The 21054-nt window shown below is 37.7% G+C and overlaps 1 protein-coding gene across 5 annotated transcripts in view; it reads right to left on the reverse strand.

Annotated features, from left to right (window-relative positions):
• Window positions 1-979: 979 nt before the first annotated feature.
• The window catches only part of LOC117394664 (WW domain-containing adapter protein with coiled-coil-like), a 62542-nt gene continuing 42467 nt past the window's right edge, over window positions 980-21054 (reverse strand). For all 5 annotated transcript variants that reach the window (XM_059019698.1, XM_059019707.1, XM_033993068.3 and 2 more), the window contains 7 exons: window positions 15486-15728; window positions 11293-11415; window positions 9091-9233; window positions 8865-8980; window positions 5343-5529; window positions 5105-5232; window positions 980-2230 (listed from right to left, as the gene is read on the reverse strand). In XM_059019698.1, coding sequence (XP_058875681.1) covers window positions 2161-2230; window positions 5105-5232; window positions 5343-5529; window positions 8865-8980; window positions 9091-9233; window positions 11293-11415; window positions 15486-15728 — 1010 coding nt within the window. In that variant the 3' untranslated portion in view covers window positions 980-2160. The remainder of the gene's footprint in view (window positions 2231-5104; window positions 5233-5342; window positions 5530-8864; window positions 8981-9090; window positions 9234-11292; window positions 11416-15485; window positions 15729-21054) is intronic.

Below are 21054 nucleotides of genomic sequence, written 5' to 3' on the forward strand. Positions count from 1 at the left end.
AGATTTCAGTATAATGCATGCACACTTTGCTTTATATATGATACATCTGTATAAAGTGTGTTGCAAGCACATATCACAAAGCAGAACAGAAGTTACAATCTAAATTGAAACAAAGGAAACAAAATAAAATTGACAATTATTTTTATAGATCCATAAGACCGCCATCATCTTGACATTTATTTACCAGGCATTTGTGTAACACAATGCTTGTAGTTTCTAAATTGCATTTAAATACTTACTTGTATCTCCATGAAAAGTCATTTGAATGCTGCAGAAAATTTATCTAAGGCCACAGTATTTCTTTACTTGACTGGGTTTTGGGTAGACCCAATGTAATCCATGGGAGCTTGGGGTTGTGTGTTCCACAAAAGTGATGTTCAAAATACAACCACATTGCTCCAACACAAACTTTGGTAACTGTCATTTTGAATATATTTTATGTAACTAAATGTAATTCAGTGGACATTTGTTAATTACAAAGTAAGAAGTATCCAAACTTTTTTTTTTTGTAATAAAACATTTGACATTTGTTCAAAAAAGTGCTGTTTAGTACCTGTAATTCCAAATCCCTTCAACTACAAAAAGAAAAGGCAAAATGTATCCTGTGGTAGCATAGTTTATTATTTTTTAAATATACTTTAGGAAACAATATACAAAGCTAAGCTCTTCCCCCGTTTCAGAACAGTGGTGCATTCCAATTACACAGACTTGTGCATTGTGATGGCAGAGAACAGCAGTCAGCACTGGACTTGCAGTTAGCTACAACACAAACAGTCTTCGAAAGAAAGGTCCTACAATAGCAGGGGACTCAACAGCCTAAATCACAGGAGAGAGGTCCATCTTATCCTTGTTGAAATTATTGTGTCTGAATACAAAATTCAATACTGTACAGTTTAAAAAAACAAAACAAAACAAAACAAAAAAAAAACCAAGCCAACTTCCAATATGCAATGGCTAAATAAAATGAAGTAACCAGTGCTTTTTCTTTTAACATTTGTTTATTACAATACATACATTTCACATCCGGCCTTTTATCTTTTCAATCCCCATCCCCACCCCCGTTTCAGTGGACAGGGATCCTGTCACTTTGACTGCTCATCAGTGCACGTGTGTGTGTGTCCCAGAAGCACTTGCATTCCATCCTTACAGGGTGCAAATGAAAATATGTAGCAATAATTTATGTATACAACATATTGGATATACTAGTAATCACCGCAACTTTTAATACAACTTTTTATTTTATTTTAGGAACTGTACATAGGAATGAAAACTTGGTTAAACCAAGGTGCCTTGACAACAACCTCAAGAAAGTTAAAATGTACAGTAAAAATCAGCAGCAGGAAAGGATGGAGCAAAACTGAAAATCAGGAAAAAAAGAAGAAAAAAAAAAACACAAAGAAACTAAACTCTGCCCTGCATGGAGGAAACTGTATGCAACAATATTCCAGACAGGGTGGTTGGAATCAGATTATATCCCTTGCTCGTGTACTTTGACCAAACTGTTCCAAGGTGCTGCAGCTTTAAATGCACACAATCAGGCACTGGTATTTATCCTAGTAAATGTGGGGTCACTGAATGATGAAACAGAGCCTTGAACCATTGCTTCGGGGCATGCTGTGCTTGTCAAATGTGGGGCCACTATCCTTTCACAAACCGCCCTGACTCGCATCATAGTTTACTGAACCAAATAAAAACGTAAAAAGTATAGGTCTCTTATAATTTAACAATCAAAAAATTCAGTCGTTCATAAAATTAAATATTAAATTTGCCCCCTGTATTCCATGCAGATTTTGGTTCAATGGCAATGGTTCACTGATCCATTAACAAAAGCTTCTGCAGACAGGTTAACATGTAAAAGGCTGGGTACTTAGCCACCTCAGCGTTGATTAGTTTGCAAGTCAAAGCTCTGATACGCATGGCTTCCCATGGCTTCACTCTACAAAACTTATTTACAACATAGATACATCTACAAGAAATCTACATTTCAAGGGCTTTTACAAAATCATACCTTGTAAATTCCCCTGAATCATTCCCCCTGCCACATACTTCCTACCCAGCCCAACGGTCCAAAGCCTACCAAATAGCAGCTCAAAAGTGTTGAGACTGGACAAAAGGATCAACAGTTCCTGGGTTCCAACCATGTGCAATTTTTTCACGAATTCACACCATAAAGGAATTCTGATTCTTCAATTTTTCAAGTTCTTTAATTTGTTGTCTCAAAAATAGTATCCTGTGGGGTTTAAAACAAAAAACACGTTATGGGGTATTTTACTCCATTAATACTGAAAGAACCAATAATCTGAACGTCAAGAATTTCAAGTTTCCGTTTTGTTTGATCAAATGGAACTAGAGCTTACTCTTTGGAAATCAATTTTCAAATGAACATTTATGATCATATTTTTTCAAACCATAGCAATTTGTATTGTCCGTTTCACAAGGTATAATTCTATTTGAACTTTTTTTTTTTTTTTTTACCCTTTGAGGTTTTCAAATCATCCCAATGTCTGCTGGTGCACTATTATGGTTAATTATTTATTCTTTGTAGCTTACCCACTTGACTGCCAATGAATGTACCATGTATGTCCTGCTGGAGTAAAGCAAAAAGATAGAATGTCTCAACTCTAGCATTGCGCTGCTTCTGCATGGCCAGGAATTTTGAAAATAAACTCCTCCGATCAACGAAAAATGTTTGAGAGAATGAGATGGATTACAAATCATAACAGAATGCCATCACTTAGCTAAGCAAATAAACTAATTTCTTTCTGTAACCGTTTACTTTGGAAGAAAATAAATTCCTTTTCAACTATTGGTTATTTACAGTTTTCATTAGTTGAACGAATTTGACTGACAAATGGCTTTACCAATAAAGTTGTAAACAATGATGTGTAGCAAAGTATGAATTATCAGGAGTAGTCACTTGTAAAAAGGAAAACATTTGATACAAAAAGATACTTGATACATTCTGAAATCCAGCCGCTCATACTTACATTGAAAACCCCTGAGCCCTACAGAAGCAAGCGTCTTAAACCAACAGGAGATAATGACTAATTAACCCCATGAAACTGTATATACAGGTGAAATCGCTTTAACAATGTTAAGTCCCATTAGGTGTAAAATGTGCCGTATTATAAATCGACTCACATTTATACCTTAAAAGGAAAAATAAAGGTTGGCAGTCAAGTGGTTAATAGCTGCCTCTAATTGCCTTTAAATCTTGGCTGGAGGCCTTGTTGCTTGTCAGTTATACCTCAGGAATCATGCATGACTGAGAATTCAACTGTTAATCTTACTTGCTTCTATACAATACTATTGTAGTTTAAGTCACAAAATGCATCAGCTGATAAGTGCTTGGTAATGTCCTCATGAATACAACTGCTCTTCATACCAGAAATAGTCAATTTGCTAGACTTTTATTATTAGTTATTTTTTAGCAGACACCCTTATCCGGGGTGTTGAACTTAAAAATGATAACAGAGACTTTCATTTACAAAACATTTTTTGAGTAAACACAGACTGGTTCATGCATAATAATGGATCACAATACAATGAAGAGACAAGCTTTCTCTATTAATCCAACACTACTACCTTTATTTTCAAACAGACACCACAAGATGATACAAAGAACAGGAACAGAACAGAGCTATGGCCTTGGTGCAGCCACTTTTGGATTCAGTTCTAGCAAACACCAGCAGCAGAGAGAAAGTGCTTTGCTTTCAAAGTAAAGAAAATGTTTGTGCCCAAGGACAAACCCTTGGATGGGGATCATTTCTATGCAGATGATGCCCAGATCTTCCTCTCCTTCTGCCCCCCCCCCCCACTCCCACATCTCTACCTGCCTCTCAGCCATCTCCTCAAGGATACGCTCATCTCAAAGTCAACCTCTCCAAGTCAGACTTCCTTTTCTCCTCCTCCACCAATCTCTCAATGTCTATTCCTCTTGAATGCACCACCATCTCTCCCCTCCTCATCCACCAAGAACCTCAGTGTCACCCTAAACCCTTCCCTCTCCTACTATCAGCACATCTCTACTCTGGCACACTCCCTTCACTTCTTCCTCAGCAACATACGCAGAATTTGCCCCTTCCTCACTGACCAATCCCTTCAGCTCCTAGTTCAGGCCCTGGTACTATCCCGCCTTAACTACTTCAACTCCCTCATCTCTGCCCCCCCGCTCCTCCACCGGCAGATTAGCTGTACTCCCACTCCGCTCTCCCGCTTCCAGAGCCCGCTCCTTCTCCAACCTTGTCCCTCAGTGGTGGAATGACCTACCCACAGGTATCAGGACCACTTAGTCCCTGACCACCTTCCGGCACCTCCTCAAGAGACACCTGTTCAGACAGCATCTGAAAAACTTCACAACTCTCGACTATACCGGACTATATGGCACCCCAATTGTATTTGATTTTACTCCTATATGTATCCGTATTCACATTTTTTGCAATTGCTCTTACTCTCAGTTCATTTATCATAATTACTGGATGTTACTCATATGAATCAAATATTTTTTTGTTAACTGCCCTTGGTCTAACTCGCACTTAAATGTAATTATATAATGTATTCTTTATGTGATAATTTGCAAGGAGATAATTTGTAATGAGATACTTTGTACTGTGATATTCTCTGAGCGCTGATGCAGCAGCAGCCAGCTTGTTTCCTTATGGCCGCCGTTATCTGATGCCAGGGGCAAGTATGACTATACATGAGATACGCCCTTTTTTTTTTGGCTCGTCTCGGCTCCTGTCGCTCCCACTCGGCCATTGAATGGTTTTCTCGGCTTTTTCCGGAGAAAAAACGACTAGAAACTCGTTTTTTGTGTCTTTTTGATGATGTCGGACAGGGTCCGACATTGGACTGGATAGGAATAATTGCAATGTCGGACCAGGTCCGACACAGGACCGCAAAGTATTAATACAAATATTGAGAGACTATATATATTAGAAGTGTGCTGTATAGGACAGCCATATTAGGCCAGAGATCAAGGCACACAATAAGCTGCAGCAAATTCAGAACTTCATTTCTCAACGAGGAGGAGAAAAAAAATGAGAATAGAACCCATTTATTTTCACCTGAAAAATCAGTTTAATAAAGAGAGAACAAATCTTACCTTTGCTCTCGTAATGTTGCTTGAATTTCACACACTCGAACTAATGATCTTAAATTTTTTAGTTCAGTACAAACTTCAGACATATGAATGCTCCCCATATTGTGGGCTTCTTCACGTAATCTTGATGCCTGCAATACATAATTTGTTTAAACAGTCATGCAATTAGCTTCTTTAAATAGATTTTCTTCAAATTACAATCTTGCATAGCAATTCTAAAAATAAAAACTAAAGGCTATACCTGTTTCTCCACATGGTCGGCAGGCCATCCTTGGACATGTTTTATAAGACTTTCATTGAAGTGTGCTGCTAGCGTGGGTGTAAATGTACACGTCTGCCTTGCAGATGGACTTGGTGGCACAGATGCTGTACTTGATGTACTGTTGCTAGGGATGTGGTTTGGAGCAGGTGACGGACTCCTTTGACTACTGTGGGACAGCAAAAATAAAACAGGACATTTCTCTGTAAACAGATTTTAGCAATCAAGAATATTTTTCAAGGCCAAACAGAACACACAAATTAGTTGGATAGCTCAAACTTTGTATAAATATTCACAGTATACGCCATTCACAAGTGAAGTTAAAACGCACCAGACAGACTAATGTAACATTAACTACAAATGTACAGAAGTTAATTTAATGGCAACAGATAACTTGTGCTTGGGTTTAAAATGTGTAAATTATGGTTGCATGGTGACAAACAAGTGGCAACCCCTGCACTACTTAGAAGGAGCTTGCGATTCCTGAATCTGCCAGCAGGTGGTACCAATTGTCACCATTGTTTACAGTTCCATTAAAACAAAGAGGATTCAAGGCTGTGGGCACTGGTCAATATAGAAATACCTATTTATTATAGTTTACAAGGGTTGATCATACTCTTGGGTATATACATATTGTACAATTGGTAATAGTAAAGCAGGGGCCATTATACATCTCATCCAATCATAGCAGAGAACATTAAAAGTAACAGATGATTTTACTGTCCCTAAAACTATTAGTCAGCACTCACATATCCGACACTATATAATTGACTTCAGTGACTGTTATAATTGTGTGACGCATATCTGATTATTTCACTTTGACTTGTTTCAACCCTTGTCCGTTTTTTTTTTTTTTTTTTAAGGAAACAAAAAACATGCAATGCCAAATACATAGCTGAAAGGACTGTGGTTTAAAATAAATAGGCTTCCAGTTAGATAGCAAATAGCAAAATTAAATCAAAATGTTACCCATGCACAGAACTGTGAAAAATGTAAAACGGCAATGCAGTACATCAAAAGATTCAGAAAAAAACATATTATCCAGAATTGAAACAATACTCAGAATAGCATGTGCTGCTCAATAAGGCTCAAACTTCACAGTGCACTTGTAAATGAAAACGCACAAAAGCAATACCACAAATTTGAAAAAATACATCAGAGCATCTAAAATTATTTAACCCTTAGCGGTCCATTTATTCACCACGTCTCAGGTCCAATTTATTTTCACACGCAGAGTTTATTTTAGACGCGCTGTTTAAAAGCATTTTTTTTTAACAGTAAAACAGGTTTGAAAGGCACTGCATATCAACAGGACACTCAGTACTGCATCTCCAGCCCCGCCCCACCCCTTGTTCGCTGTATTTTTCACATACCTCTTCATAGTAGTGCATATCGATAAATCATCTCCCGATCACTCGTTTTATCACCAAACTCCTCAATAATGCGATCCAAATCATTATTTTATTACTATAACATCTAAAAAAAGCTCTGCAAATGTCTGCGATATTCTTTGAGCGCTGGATGCAGAAGCAGCTATTTTGTTTGTTTATGTCCGTGCTATCTACGTGGTGCCAGGGCTACAGGGTCCGACATTGGACTGGAAAGGGAAAACTGCAATGTCGGACCACGTCCGACATAGGACTGCAAAGGGTTAATGATGAACTGTTTCACATTTCCGTAGCTAGAATCGCTCTTCTTGTTCATTTGTTGCTACATTATCTCTACAGCCCTGAAGCATGGTACTGACACACTGTCCTGACTCAAAGCCATGTGTATGGACAGACTTGCGCTTGCAGGGGGGAACCAAACATGGGCTGTGATGGATAACACCGTGTAACAATTTTTTTTTTTTTTTGGTTCCTGGGTAGTAAGTGTTATTTCCTAATTGCTTATGCCTCAAAAGTATAGAAAATGGCTATTATTCCCCACAAACTTTGCTTTTGTGACCAGGACAGTGATATTTTGAAATTGACCTATTTTCCAGAACATTCCAGATAGATTCAGTGCTGAGTAAACTTGGAGTAACTTCTAGAACTTTCTAGAACTTTCCAGTAATATAAATAGTAGTATAAATACAGGGGCCTTAAGCCCACCAGTTCAGTTTAGTTCCAGCTGCCTAAGTAGATACATATCTGCATTTTTCTGAGATGGCATCAAGGTCATAAGAGACTTCAAAATGGTGGCATTCCTGATGGGTCTCCAAGGCGGTTTTACCAAGTTTCCCTGCTATCTTTGCCTTTGGGACAGCAGGGACACCAAGGCGCACTAGCACAGGCGGGACTGGCCACTGCGGACCGAGTTCTCTGTGGGGAGGAACAACGTCAAGTGGGAGCCACTGATGGACCCCCGGAAGGTGCTGATGCCACCACTGCACATCAAATTGGGCCTTATGAAACAATTTGTCAGAGCTCTAGATAAGGAGTCGGCAGCCTTCAAGTACCTTCAAGACTTCTTCCCTAAGCTGTCTGAGGCAAAGGTCAAAGCCGGTGTCTTCGTCGGACCACAGATAAAGAAGATCCTGGAGTGCAATGAATTCCCCAAGAAGCTCACTAGTAAGGAGAAAGCGGCTTGGAACAGCTTTGTCGCAGTGGTTCGGGGCTTCCGGGGCAATCACAAGGCCGAAAACTATGTGGAGCTGGTTGAGACTCTGGTGAAGAACTACGGCACAATGGGCTGTAGGATGTCCCTCAAAGTCCATATCCTTGATGCTCATCTTGATAAATTCAAGGAGAACATGGGAGTGTACTCGGAGGAGCAAGGCGAGCGCTTCCACCAGGATATACTGGACTTTGAACGCCGCTACCAAGGACAGTATAACGAGAACATGATGGGAGACTACATTTGGGGGCTGATTCGTGAAAGTGATTTACAGTATAATCGTAAATCTCGAAAAACTACTCACTTCTAAATCTTTTGTAGTCATTTTTGTATTACTTTAGTATAAATACATGTTAATTTGGATTCATATGTTGTTTTTTTTCTGACTATGTGAACGAAAAGACACAAATTCACCCGTTTTCTCATTGGAAATAGGTACATTTCAAAATATCACTGTCCTGGTCACAAAAGCAAAGTTTGTGGGGAATAATAGCCATTTTCTATACTTTTGAGGCATAAGCAATTAGGAAATAACACTTACTACCCAGGAACAAAAATTGTGTTACATAGTGTAATCAAATACATTAACATTGAAGACATGGGCTTTGTATCAGAAAACTGGTGACAGAGTCGGAAATCGTGTGTGATGGGTAAGTGCATTCGTTTGTCTCACACACACACAAAATGAGGGTTGATTTTATTCATAATACAAGGATGGTAAAATGCAACTGACGCGTATCTGAGTGTCGTATATCTGAGTGTGGACTGCAGTACCGTTTTCAAAACTTAAATTGGGTAAAAACTCCTGAAGAGGCACATATTTCAGGAAGAAAAGCCAGTTACTGCCCACCAAGAAAAGCCAGCTACTAATCCTACCTCACATATACCCACCAACAGTGTCCTTACCTTGACCGCTGAAGAGTCCGAGGGGACGCGGGTTCATGCCCGTGCTTTTCAGCAGGTACAGGCTGCTGAGGTACTGACTGTGGCGCTGGTCCTTGTTTCACTACAGGTGTACTAACCTGAATAGAGCAGATGTAGAAAATAACCATCACATATAAGCCAGTACTGTAGAAGCTGGTCCCACTTCATTCCAAGTTTGTTTATGCAGTGCTTAACTATTAATACGTACCTTTGGCTGTGATGATACTGGAGGTGTGTTTATGAGAGACTTATTTGTATTTGTCTGTGGCGTGCTTATCCTCGGAGATACATATGACCTTGGTGACGAGGCATCTGATGTTAATGACATTGGAGACTGATTAGACTGCTGGGCTGTAAAAATTGAAAATAAATAAATTTTAAAACGTTTTTTTTACCAGACATTTAAAAATTCTCATTTGTATCTTTCAAAGTGACCACCTTTGGTCCAAAACAGAACCACATGCATCTGTATCATTTGAAAGAAAATGTTACCTTTAGTTACAACACTGACAATACCTGCTGTTTTACAGGGTCTGTTCATGCATTAATAGTCCCAGGCATATTCAATATCAGAAAAATTTGTTTGCATGACATCAGGATATTATTCCAATTATGTCGCTGAATATATTTTGGTGTGATCTGGGACATGGTGCATAATTTTATTCTTGCATCTTTAGGTACACTTCAAGTCAGATTTGCAGGAGACTGCAGCTTACTGGAATTCCCCAGCGTTCCTGTACTTCATAAAGTTATAACTCAGCATCTTTCCCTTCCATGCTCCAATCAAGGAATACAAGCAAGAACAAAATTCCAGGTCTTCAAATCAGAATATTTCACAGCAAATACAAGTATTCTCATAACTCAACCCTACTTCAAAATGATGCACTAATCATTCATACATTCTAACACAACCGTAACAAGAGTATGTTATATGATTTATAACATTTTCAATTCATGCTCAACAAACGTTAAAATGAACACTGGCCATAGCATAATAAAAATGACAGAGCTACAGCTAGCGCTCCAGGTAAGCTGCGCAAAGGGTGTTTTATGCATTGAAAAATAGGAATTACATATAATATTTAAATTTCACGTGCAACGAACAGACATAGTGTTTCATAAAACTTTTGTAGGGTTGCGACGTCCCAGGTTTTCCCCTGAAACTTGCGAGTGCTAGAGGCCAACCGCAAGTAGTAATTTTCACTGCAAATCGTTTTAGTAGATATCATAGCTCTCATACTACTACTAGCACATCATCGTTATTGCAGAGGAATGAGAAGAGAGAGAGTATCTAGGGACCGGGCAAACCCTTTTGATGCGTATATAGACTCAGAATTAGTATCAGAAGTACCGATTGCCAAGAGCAGAGATAATTAATTAATTTGCGTGATTTATTAGTTCAAGAAATTAGAAATAAAAACGCAACGATTTATCACAGCGCAAATCGACCAAGCGATGGTCCTTGTGATGGGTTTTATGAAGCGCTTGCAGCGAGGACCTCAAAGTCCTCGCAACCACTCTTGCAACCTCATCGCAATTGCAGACTTTTATGAAATGGGCCCCTGGATTCTTGATTTCTCTTAATCCCCTCAACCTAACCTACCCATTTACCTATCTGTCAACTGAATTGTTGTAAATCTATACAATTAACACAATATTCCGTGTTTGAAAATTGTCAGGATACTTTATATTTCTATTGCAAGGCGATCAATCAGAAATACAGCATCAGGGCAGCAGTGTGGAGTAGTAGTTAGAGCTCTGGACTCTTGACCGGAGGGTTGTGGGTTCAATCCCCAGTGGGGGACACTGCTGTTGTACCCTTGAGCAAGGTACTTTACCTAGATTGCTCCAGTAAACACCCAACTGTATAAATGGGTAATTGTATGTAAAATAATGTGATATCTGTATAATGTGAAATAATGTATAATGTGATATCTTGTAACAATTATAAGTCGCCCTGGATAAGGGCGTCTGCTAAGAAATAAATAATAATAATAATAATAATAATCATTGTTTCTTTAGAAATATATTAGTATTTGCACACAGGCCATTTGTTAAGTATATTCCACCTGCAGCAGTGGAATTTAATACAATGTTCTGTTTGTGTTTATTTGATGATGAAGGAAAGAAGAATTGTTGTGTTTGTTTTTATTGTAAGACCAAGTTTTAGCGTAGTTCAAAGTAACATTACACTTGCCTACCACAAGTTAGCATTAGAAGTATGCAGTATTTATTGAAAGTACTCATAACTTCAAGATAATGTTGCATTTTACTCACCCAAAATATATATACTCGCGTATTATCTAAATTGGAGGATAAAATTAGTCAATGACCCAAAACCTTATCTGCAGCCATGTAAAAGTTAACCTAACTACACCTGGAAGTAGCACAATTTCCTTTGCAGTCATACCTTGTGTAGACAGCTGAGCAGCTTGGGAAAGCAAAGTAGTGATGTTGAAAGCAGATGGTCCAGCTGTGAGAATCTTATGAAGCATAGACTGTAATGAAGCTTGTGTGACAGCAGCTGTAAGAACTAAAAGGGGGGACAAAACACAGAAAAACAGATGCATAAAAAAAAAAAGTACAGATTTTTGCTTTACAAGTCAAGCAGGTTAAAACCCAAAACACAAACACTTGAAATGTAACTTGGAAAATGCAAATTATAGGTCTCCAGAAAATACTAAAAACCTCCACACATCTGAAACTTCTTTAACTCTCCAGGAGGAGTTAACCAGCCTAGAAAATAGTTGTATGGCTCATATTAGGGTTTTGTGAATTCAGCAACACTTGAAGCATCTGTATGTATTTTGATAGTAGTGTTGAGTGTAACAGCAACACTATCTCAACATTACCTCTTCCAAAAACACATCAGGGATTACGACCACAACACAGAAAGTAGCAAGACCTTTATAGTGTGTTAAATGACATCTTATTCAAAACATGATTTTGTTACAGGGTGATTAGAAAGTAAGTTTACCAGATCAACGCACCATATCATTGATGTGGTAAACTTACTTTCTATTCACCCTGTATATTAAACAATATAACCTGGTCCTGCTGCACAAAAAAATAACTTAATCCATATTACTGTACAAATGTAGCAATTTCTTACTCAAAGCAGTAATGCTAATCAATCCACTAAAACAATCCTACAGGGATTTAATTGTTTCCAGAATAGAATTCACAGCAAGTTGTAGAATAGTGTGTGTGTATATATATATATATATATATATATATATATATATATATATATATATATATATATATATATATATATATATGTGTGTATATATACAGACGTGCTCAAATTTGTTGGTACCCCTCCACAAAAAACGAAGAATGCACAATTTTCTGTGAAATAACTTGAAACTGACAAAAGTAATTGGCATCCACCATTGTTTATTCCATATTTAATAGAAATCAGATTTTGCTTTTGATTTTTTATTCAACATAATATTGTAAATAATAAAACAAATGAAAATGGCATGGACAAAAATGATGGGACCGCTAACCTAATATTTTGTTGCACAACCTTTAGAGGCAATCACTGCAATCAAACGTTTTCTGTAGCTCCCAATGAGACTTCTGCACCTGTTAACAGGTAGTTTGGCTCACTCTTCCTGAGCAAACTGCTCCAGCTGTCTCAGGTTTGATGGGTGCCTTCTCCAGACTGCAAGTTTCAGCTCTTTCCATAGATGTTCGATAGGATTCAGATCAGGACTCATAGAAGGCCACTTCAGAATAGTCCAATGTTTTGTTCTTATCCATTCTTGGGTGCTTGTAGCTGTGTGTTTTGGGTCATTATCCTGTTGGAGGACCCATGACCTGCGACTGAGACACTGGGCAGTACGTTTCGCTCCAGAATGCCTTGATAGTCTTGAGATTTCATTGTGCCCTGCACAGATTCAAGGCACCCTGTGCCAGGCGCAGCAAAGCAGCCCCAAAACATAACCGAGCCTCCTCCATGTTTCACTGTAGGTATGGTGTTCTTTTCTTTGAAAGCTTCATTTTTTCGTCTGTGAACATAGAGCTGATGTGACTTGCCAAAAAACTCCAGTTTTGACTCATCTGTCCAAAGGACATTCTCCCAGAAGGATTGTGGCTTGTCAATATGCATTTTAGCAAATTCCAGTCTGGCTTTTTTATGTTTTTCTTTCAAAAGTGGAGTCCTCCTGGGTCTTCTTCCATGGAGCCCACTTTCGCTCAAAAAGCGACGGATGGTGTGATCAGAAACTGACGTACCTTCACCTTGGAGTTCAGCTTGTATCTCTTTGGCAGTTATCCTTGGTTCTTTTTCTACCATTCGCACTATCCTTCTGTTCAATCTGGGGTCGATTTTCCTCTTGCGGCTGCGCCCAGGGAGGTTGGCTACAGTTCCATGGACCTTAAACTTCTTAATAATATTTGCAACTGTTGTCACAGGAACATCAAGCTGCTTGGAGATGGTCTTGTAGCCTTTACCTTTACCATGGTTGTCTATTATTTTCTTTCTGATCTCCTCAGACAACTCTCTCCTTTGCTTTCTCTGGTCCATGTTCAGTGTGGTGCACACAATGATACCAAACAGCACAGTGACTACTTTTCTCCATTTAAATAGGCTGAATGACTGATTACAAGATTGGAGACATCTGTGATACTAATTAAAGAAACTAATTAGTTTGAAATATCACTATAATCCAATTATTTATTATCTTTTCTAAGGGGTACCAACAAATGTGTCCAGGCCATTTTAGAATATCTTTGTAGAATAAGCAATAATTCATCTCTTTTCACAGCTTCTTTGCTTTATTCTATGACATACCAAAGGCATGCAAGTATACATGATAAAATAGCTTTTAATTTCATCACTTTTCAGGAGGAATGAAGCATTATTTCAATGAGCTGTAAGGGTACCAACAAATTTGAGCACGTCTGTATATATATATATATATATATATATATATATATATATATATATATATATATATATATATATATATATATATATATATATATATATATACACACACACACACACACACTATATATAATATATATATATATATATATATATATATATATATATATATATATATATATATATATATATATATATATATACACACACACACACATACACACACTATATATATATATATATATATATATATATATATATATATATATATATATATATTACACACACATCAAAATGCTGTGAATACGTTTCAAAAGAGCGGTGTTTGGATTTTTTTTTTTTTTTTTTAAATATCTGAAGACAAAATTAGGATAACGAGTTGTGTGCAGAACAGACTTGATGCTACATTAAATCCAATGAACTGAGTAGAATATTATTGTGATGCTTTAAAAAAAAATAGGTAGAATCCTAAATAACATTTAAGTTAGTTATTTTGATTTATTATTAATTATTATTATTATTATTATTATTAGTAGTAGTTTAGGGTACATGTAGCCTATACAGTTACCAGACTAACATTCACCCTAAGTAATGCTTTGTAGTTGGTTTCACACTGACAAAACTAATAAATATAGGGGTACTTATTATCCGTAAGAAAATAGTATTAAACCAGGCAACAAGTAAACAATACTTGTTCATTTTTGTCAAATACAAGTAAATGATATCTGTTAATTGTTTAACATTTACAATTATAAAACAGGTTTAAATACAATACCTATGTCTTGTTCTAGTAGTTTACCTGCACTGTATATTTACTATCGGTATCGGCCGATATGGGTAGATAACCATTGGCTATGGGTAGCAGCCAAGATTCAACAGAAGTGTACCAGAAACATTACTTGAGTCTTAAACTGCCCACAGTAACAAGCTTTACTTTGGACACTTACATAAGTTAAGACATGTCGGTCATAAACGCTAACTAAAAAAAGGTAACCCACGGAAAGTTAACCACATGCTTCTTGGTAGTAAAATTGATTAAAGCATACAGCACATTTAAAAGGTTAAGAAAGGTAGGATGCAAGCTGTAGAGGAAAGTGCAAGCAGGCTGCTGTGTGTGTGTGTGTGTGTGTGTGTGTGTGTGTGTGTAAGGTAAAACAGGCAACTGGGTCAGTCTGGCACAGTCAGTCAAAAGAAAGTGACCAAGAACTGGAAAACAAGTTTGGTGTGCTGCAACTGAAAGAAATATTCTACTGCAATAAGGGGCCTTAAGCAAACATTAAAATACTGAAAACATGGGGCTGCTGGAAGAGATCCATCTGCAGCTGGGGAATGCGAAACCTAGGCTACTGGACATTAAGAAGACAAGTTACAAACTGTCTGGGAGCTGCCTGTCAAGGTTAACCAAGAGAGGGTTGCTGAAAACAGCTATTTATTAAGTCCTTCATGCGGCAGTCAGGACACCAGCATACCAATTTAACTGTAACAAAATGTGTTGAAACCCACCGATTATGTTCACTGCAAAGAGGTCTTAAACGTGTCTCCTACATGGATTATAGTTCCAGAACTAGCAAGAGATGAAGTCTGACAATCTGGTTCCAAACACAAAGTAGAAATCTCCAATAAAAACATTACAAAAATGAAGCTTGAAGATCAACTGATGCATACGCCTCTTTATATATCCCAAATATTTGTACAAATCCACTTACCTTCGTTAATTTTAGACATGTCAACATTAGCATTATTAAGCTGCAAGGTGGCCTGCAATGCAGGCAGAAGCTGCCGCAGGAGGTTTGGGTCCTGGAGTAATGGAGGAACAGGTGACTGTGGGACAGGAGAAACAGGGACTGTGGAAGCGGAGGAAGTCTGTGTCACGGAGGGGTTCAAACTGGAAGTGGAGGAAGACTGGGAGGTACAAGAATGGGATGCAGGCTTTTCCGTCTGTGCAGATTCTGTAGATAAATCAAAAGACATCTTGAAATTTCATATGTTCTGAAAAAATAAAACTAGAAATGCACAGTACCAACTTTCAAATATTAAACAAAAAAGTATTCTATCGCTTACTTGTAGACTGTTGGGGACCTCATTTGTTATACTTGACACAAAAAAATTGCGGCAGCATTACAGTCTATGCACAGTATTGATAGCCTGCATGTAACCTTTGCCTGTACGCAGTGACAAATACTTGTGCATGTACATTTCACTGGGAAATAAATATCCACACCTTTTCCTAATCATAGACCAGACAACCACTCAGGACAGACATGGAATTACAGACATCCTTCTGCCACAAAAATTGTTTAGCATAGAATAAACAGCAAAAATACAAAGTCAAGACTCCACAGGTATCAATTTAAAAAAAAAGTACAGCATGGTCACATTATGTCTCAGTGTTTTGGTAAACTTTAAAATTATTTTTGGTGTGCATCAGCTAATTAGCACAATGCCTGGTTTCTCATCACTGACCAATGAGGCGAGCAATTCATATTGCCAGAAAACACATCACGGCTCCAGACTGACAAATGGTCGCAAATGCAACTATTTTTTTTTTCTTTTTTGCAAGAAAACCAAAAGTGCAATCTCCCACTTTTTTTTTGTTTAATGCCTTTTAACCTTTTCACAGCGCTGCCTGGTTTGTTTTTCAATTGCTTAAAACAGCGCTGAAATGCGACGTGTGTACTGATAGGCTTAAAATAGTCACGTGGACTGAAGTGAAGGCTCGAACTTTGAATCCGAGTGTTAGGGGTGAAAAGAGAGATCATTTTGTAAAGAATGGGAGTGATTGTGATCACTTCAGTGGGGTATCTGTTCTTTTATTTATGTTCTTGCTCACATATCCCTTACCAAGGTTTATTTGCCAGGTCTAGAATGGGACTTTACCATACTTCTCTGATTTACCATGCCTGACAGTGCAGACCCCAGTACAGATGATCAGGCAGGCAGGCCAAGCACCACAGGACATCTGGTGAGGCTGACTGATTGTGAATAAGATAGATTTGACAGTTGTATATAGTTCACAGGCTTAAGTTAAGGCCAAATTCCAATTAGTTCAGAAGGGTGAATTAAGGAACACATTGCCAAAAGGCAGAACTGCAGGGAATTTGAAGTTCACTTTTAAAGAGCCAAAGATGTAAAATGACAACATGAGGAAGAACGGTTCCAGCAGCAGCATCCGAGGACAGGTGCATCGTCAGAACAGCAGATCACATGTAGGACAGGTGCAGTGTCAGAACAGCAGATCATAGAGGACAGGCAAGGCAGAGCAAATCAACGCCAGGGAGCATAGATGAACAATGAGGCAACATAACCAGTAAGTACAAACATTACATTTCTGTTTTGCATTATTTTTGTGTTTTTCTTCTATTTTAAAATAGTTGAATATGGAAGCAACCAAGTTGCTCTTGAAGTGGCGCCCAACAATTGGATTTTGGCATCACATTTCTGGCCTAGGAGCCATTGGCTCCTAAGGCAAAAAGTTTGTCTACACCACAGGATATAACTTAGTGCTTTACAAACAGCGTTCCCTCTAAGCTTTTTAGACACTGGGAAACTTGCCGTTTTGACTGAGAAAGGGTAAATGATCAGTAAGAAACCTTCGGCCACACATTAACCCTTTTAATATATTTTTGTTGCATTATACAATTTTGAAACAATACTCCAACACAAGTATTTCAACAATTTATATTATACAGAATTTGTATGAAGCGTATATTTACCTTTATGAAGCCTGTCTGAGATCTTATAAATGCAGTCCTATCAGTTGTTATCATAGGATGGGGAATTTTCAAATAACTATGTAACTTGGTGTCCGGCTGACATATTTCTCAAAACAAATTTATTTCCTATTGAAAATTATATATTTTTAGAAAGGTAACATTTTAATTTACGCTGCACAATAACTTATTAATACATTTAAAAAATGTTTTTGCCTTTTTTTGTACTTTCATATTTTGAATCTCCTAACCGACCCCTGTCCCAGAGTTCGATTTTTAAGTTTCAGAGTGAAATGTTATACATTTAATTATGTTATGTTTTTATACAAAAATCTGAAAGAAGTATTTAAGTTGTTTCAAAAACATATGTTAAATAATGGAAAAGCTATGTCATTTTCTATTTATACACCATTCTATGCATGTCCCAGAGTTTTGCACACAAAATCTCATAACCGACACCCACTGACTTTTTGTGTAGAAATGATAACATATCAAAAGTCTTTCAAACAAGGTGAAAGGTCAAGGGTTTCTGTAGGGAAGGACTGGAGACAGAGGTAAATATGCTCTTCATTATTTTTAAAATATTACCGTTTAACTCACTAGTGCAGCCTGGCACAGTTGTGTAGCTCATAACCAACACCGCTAGCAAAACATGGAAATAAAAATATTTATGAAATGTACATGTATTTAATATAAATTTACTTTATCCTCATTGTTATTACACTGACATCAGAAAACAATGGCTGCCCTGTTTGTTGTAAATGGACAAAGAAGTGAAATTCCTCAAAACCGACACCTTACAATTTCTCATAACCGACACTTTTCAAAAACAAGAAAAATGTTGGTTATGAGAAGTTAGTGTTGGTTATGATTTTTATATTATTTACTTGTATACTTCAAATCATTTTTTGGGGTGTCGCACATTAATAACACTAAAATCCCATTATATATATATATATATATATATATATATATATATATATATATATATATATATATATATATATATATATATATATAGTTAAGGTTACAATCAGTTTTATATTCTCTTCCGGATCCATATTTTCTCTCAGAGCTGATAGTTAAGATATTAATAAGATGTCTTTGTATATAGCAAGGCTGAGCTGTGTATTTGTGAGAAGTTTAGAAGATACAGGAAAGAAGAAAAAATTATATTGAGAGACAAAATAAGTACCGAGGAAAGGGGAAGAAGTAAAAAGAAATAGATACCAATAAGTGAAGTGTCAGATACGGTACAGAGAGGTAGAAGAAAGAATTGGACAAAGGCTTTTCATAAAAAACAGAAGACAGACCGACAACTAAAAGAACTGACCGCTGTCACTCCACAATCAACACCACCACATCCTGTAAATCTGGGTAATAAAAGTGCAGAAGGGCCTTCTGTATCTGGAGCAGGCCAGGTCCAAACACATGAATCACCGTGCACCTCTAGGAAGTCTTGGGAAGGGAAGACAGATAGAAGAGAATAGTTCCAAAGAAGAAAGACCATAAAGGCCACAGAAAAAGCAAAGTTCCTTGAGGAAAAGATAAGAAAGCTGGAAAGACAAACTGAAAAATACAAATTCTGATGTAGACTTGCTTGTGTGTTTCGGATCATTGTCTTGCTGCATGACCCAGCTGCGCTTCAGCTCAGGGACGGATGGCCTGACATTCTCCTGTAGAATTCTCTGATACAGAGCAGAATTCATGTTCAATAATGGCAAGGGATCCAGGTCCTGATGCAGCAAAGCATCCCCAAACCATGTCACTACCACCACCATGCGTGACCGTTGGTATGAGGTTCTTACTGTGGAATGCAGTGTTTGGTTTTCGCCAGATATAACGGGGCCCATGTTGGCCAAAAAGTTCCACTTTTGACTCGTCTATCCATAGAACATTGTTCCAGAACTCTTGAGGATCATCCAGGTGCTTTTTGGCAAACTTGAGACGAGCATTTATGTTCTTCTTAGTGAGCAATGGTTTCCACCATGCTACTCTGCCATGAATCCAATTTTTGCCCAGTGTCTTTCCGACAGTGGAGTCATGAACACTGACCTTAGCCGAGGCGAGAGAGGCCTGCAGATTCCTGGATGTTGTTCTAGGGTTCTATGTGACTTCCTGGACGATTTTATACCTTGCTCTTGGAGAGATTTTGGCAGGACAGCCACTCCTGGGAAGATTCACTTCTGTCCCAAACTTTCTCCATTTGGACAATATGGCTCTGACTGTGGTTCAGTGGAGCCCCAGAGCCTTACAAATGGCTTTGTAACCCTTTCCAGACTGATAGGCATCAGCAACTTTTTTCCGGAGGTCTTCAGGAATTTCTTTTGTTCGTGGCATGATGTGCCTCTAGAACCTGTGTGCTGACAACTTTCCTCTGATAGTAAGGGCCAAAGTTAGTCAGATTTATATTGGGCAGGCCTGGTTGTTAACCAAAGTACTGAAACAGCTGACCCTAATTATCCCTTTAATTGGGTTGAGTTAACTAGGGGGGACAATAATTTCTTCACACCTAAAGATCGCATGTTTGATTACCTTGCGCACCAAACAATGAAAGAAGCACCAAACTTTGGTGTCATTTTTTCTCTCAGACTCCCGCTATATACTACTACAACCCACAAAAAAATCTGACCAAATAAAATGTGAAAAATGTGCAAAAATCAGACAGGGGCAAATACTTTTTCATGGCACTGTATCTATCTATATTACATATAAATAGGAGTCACATGACAACATTGACAGCGACATGAGGAAGGAACTTGACAAGTGCAGGAGAAAAAAATAAAATTTCATGCAAGCACACATTCGGATTGCACCGAAATTGCACAGTGTACCGTGGCCTTTAGAACGATCACCTTTACAAAATCTACCCGGACTAAACAATCTCGGTAATGCCTGTCACTTAACTTTCTCCAGTGTCAATGTGTTATTCTGTCAGTGAAAACAAAGACCTTGATAGGCTAATTCAAAGAGGAGGCTGATTCACATACAACCTATTATAATGCGAATCATCTGTGACATGCAACGTTGCCATCTTCACACAAACTGCAACCATGGCAACAAGACTGAAACAGCATGCATTGAGAAAAGCACGAAAAATATATAAGCAGTCTACGCTGGATATGTTTTTCAAGAGAAAGGCCACATATTTACTGTATTCAGCATGTAAGTGCACTTTTTTTTTCTTTCTTTTAAATATACTGTTTAAATGTTGATCAATGTGAAGTTGTCTTGAAAGAACTACTGTATACTCTATAAAGATGTTCAATTTGGGTGTTTCTTCATCATTCTGATAAAACAAATTGCCAAACCCTATTATAGTGAACAACCTGATATAACAAACATTTCTCCATGTCCCAGGGGGATTTGTTATAGTGAAGTTAGACTGTATATATAATTTAGCTTGTTTTACACTAAAACAGATGGATAAAAATAAAAGATTAATTTTAATGGGATACAGAGTATTTCACCTTACTTGAACTACTCATAATTTAAAGGATCTATAGGAGTGTGCGGCCATACCGGTTTCTGTACTGAGGACAAGTGGATACTACAACCAGCTGTA

Source organism: Acipenser ruthenus, chromosome 3, assembly GCF_902713425.1.
Source record: "Acipenser ruthenus chromosome 3, fAciRut3.2 maternal haplotype, whole genome shotgun sequence".
In the NCBI taxonomy this organism is placed as follows: Eukaryota; Metazoa; Chordata; class Actinopteri; order Acipenseriformes; family Acipenseridae; genus Acipenser; species Acipenser ruthenus.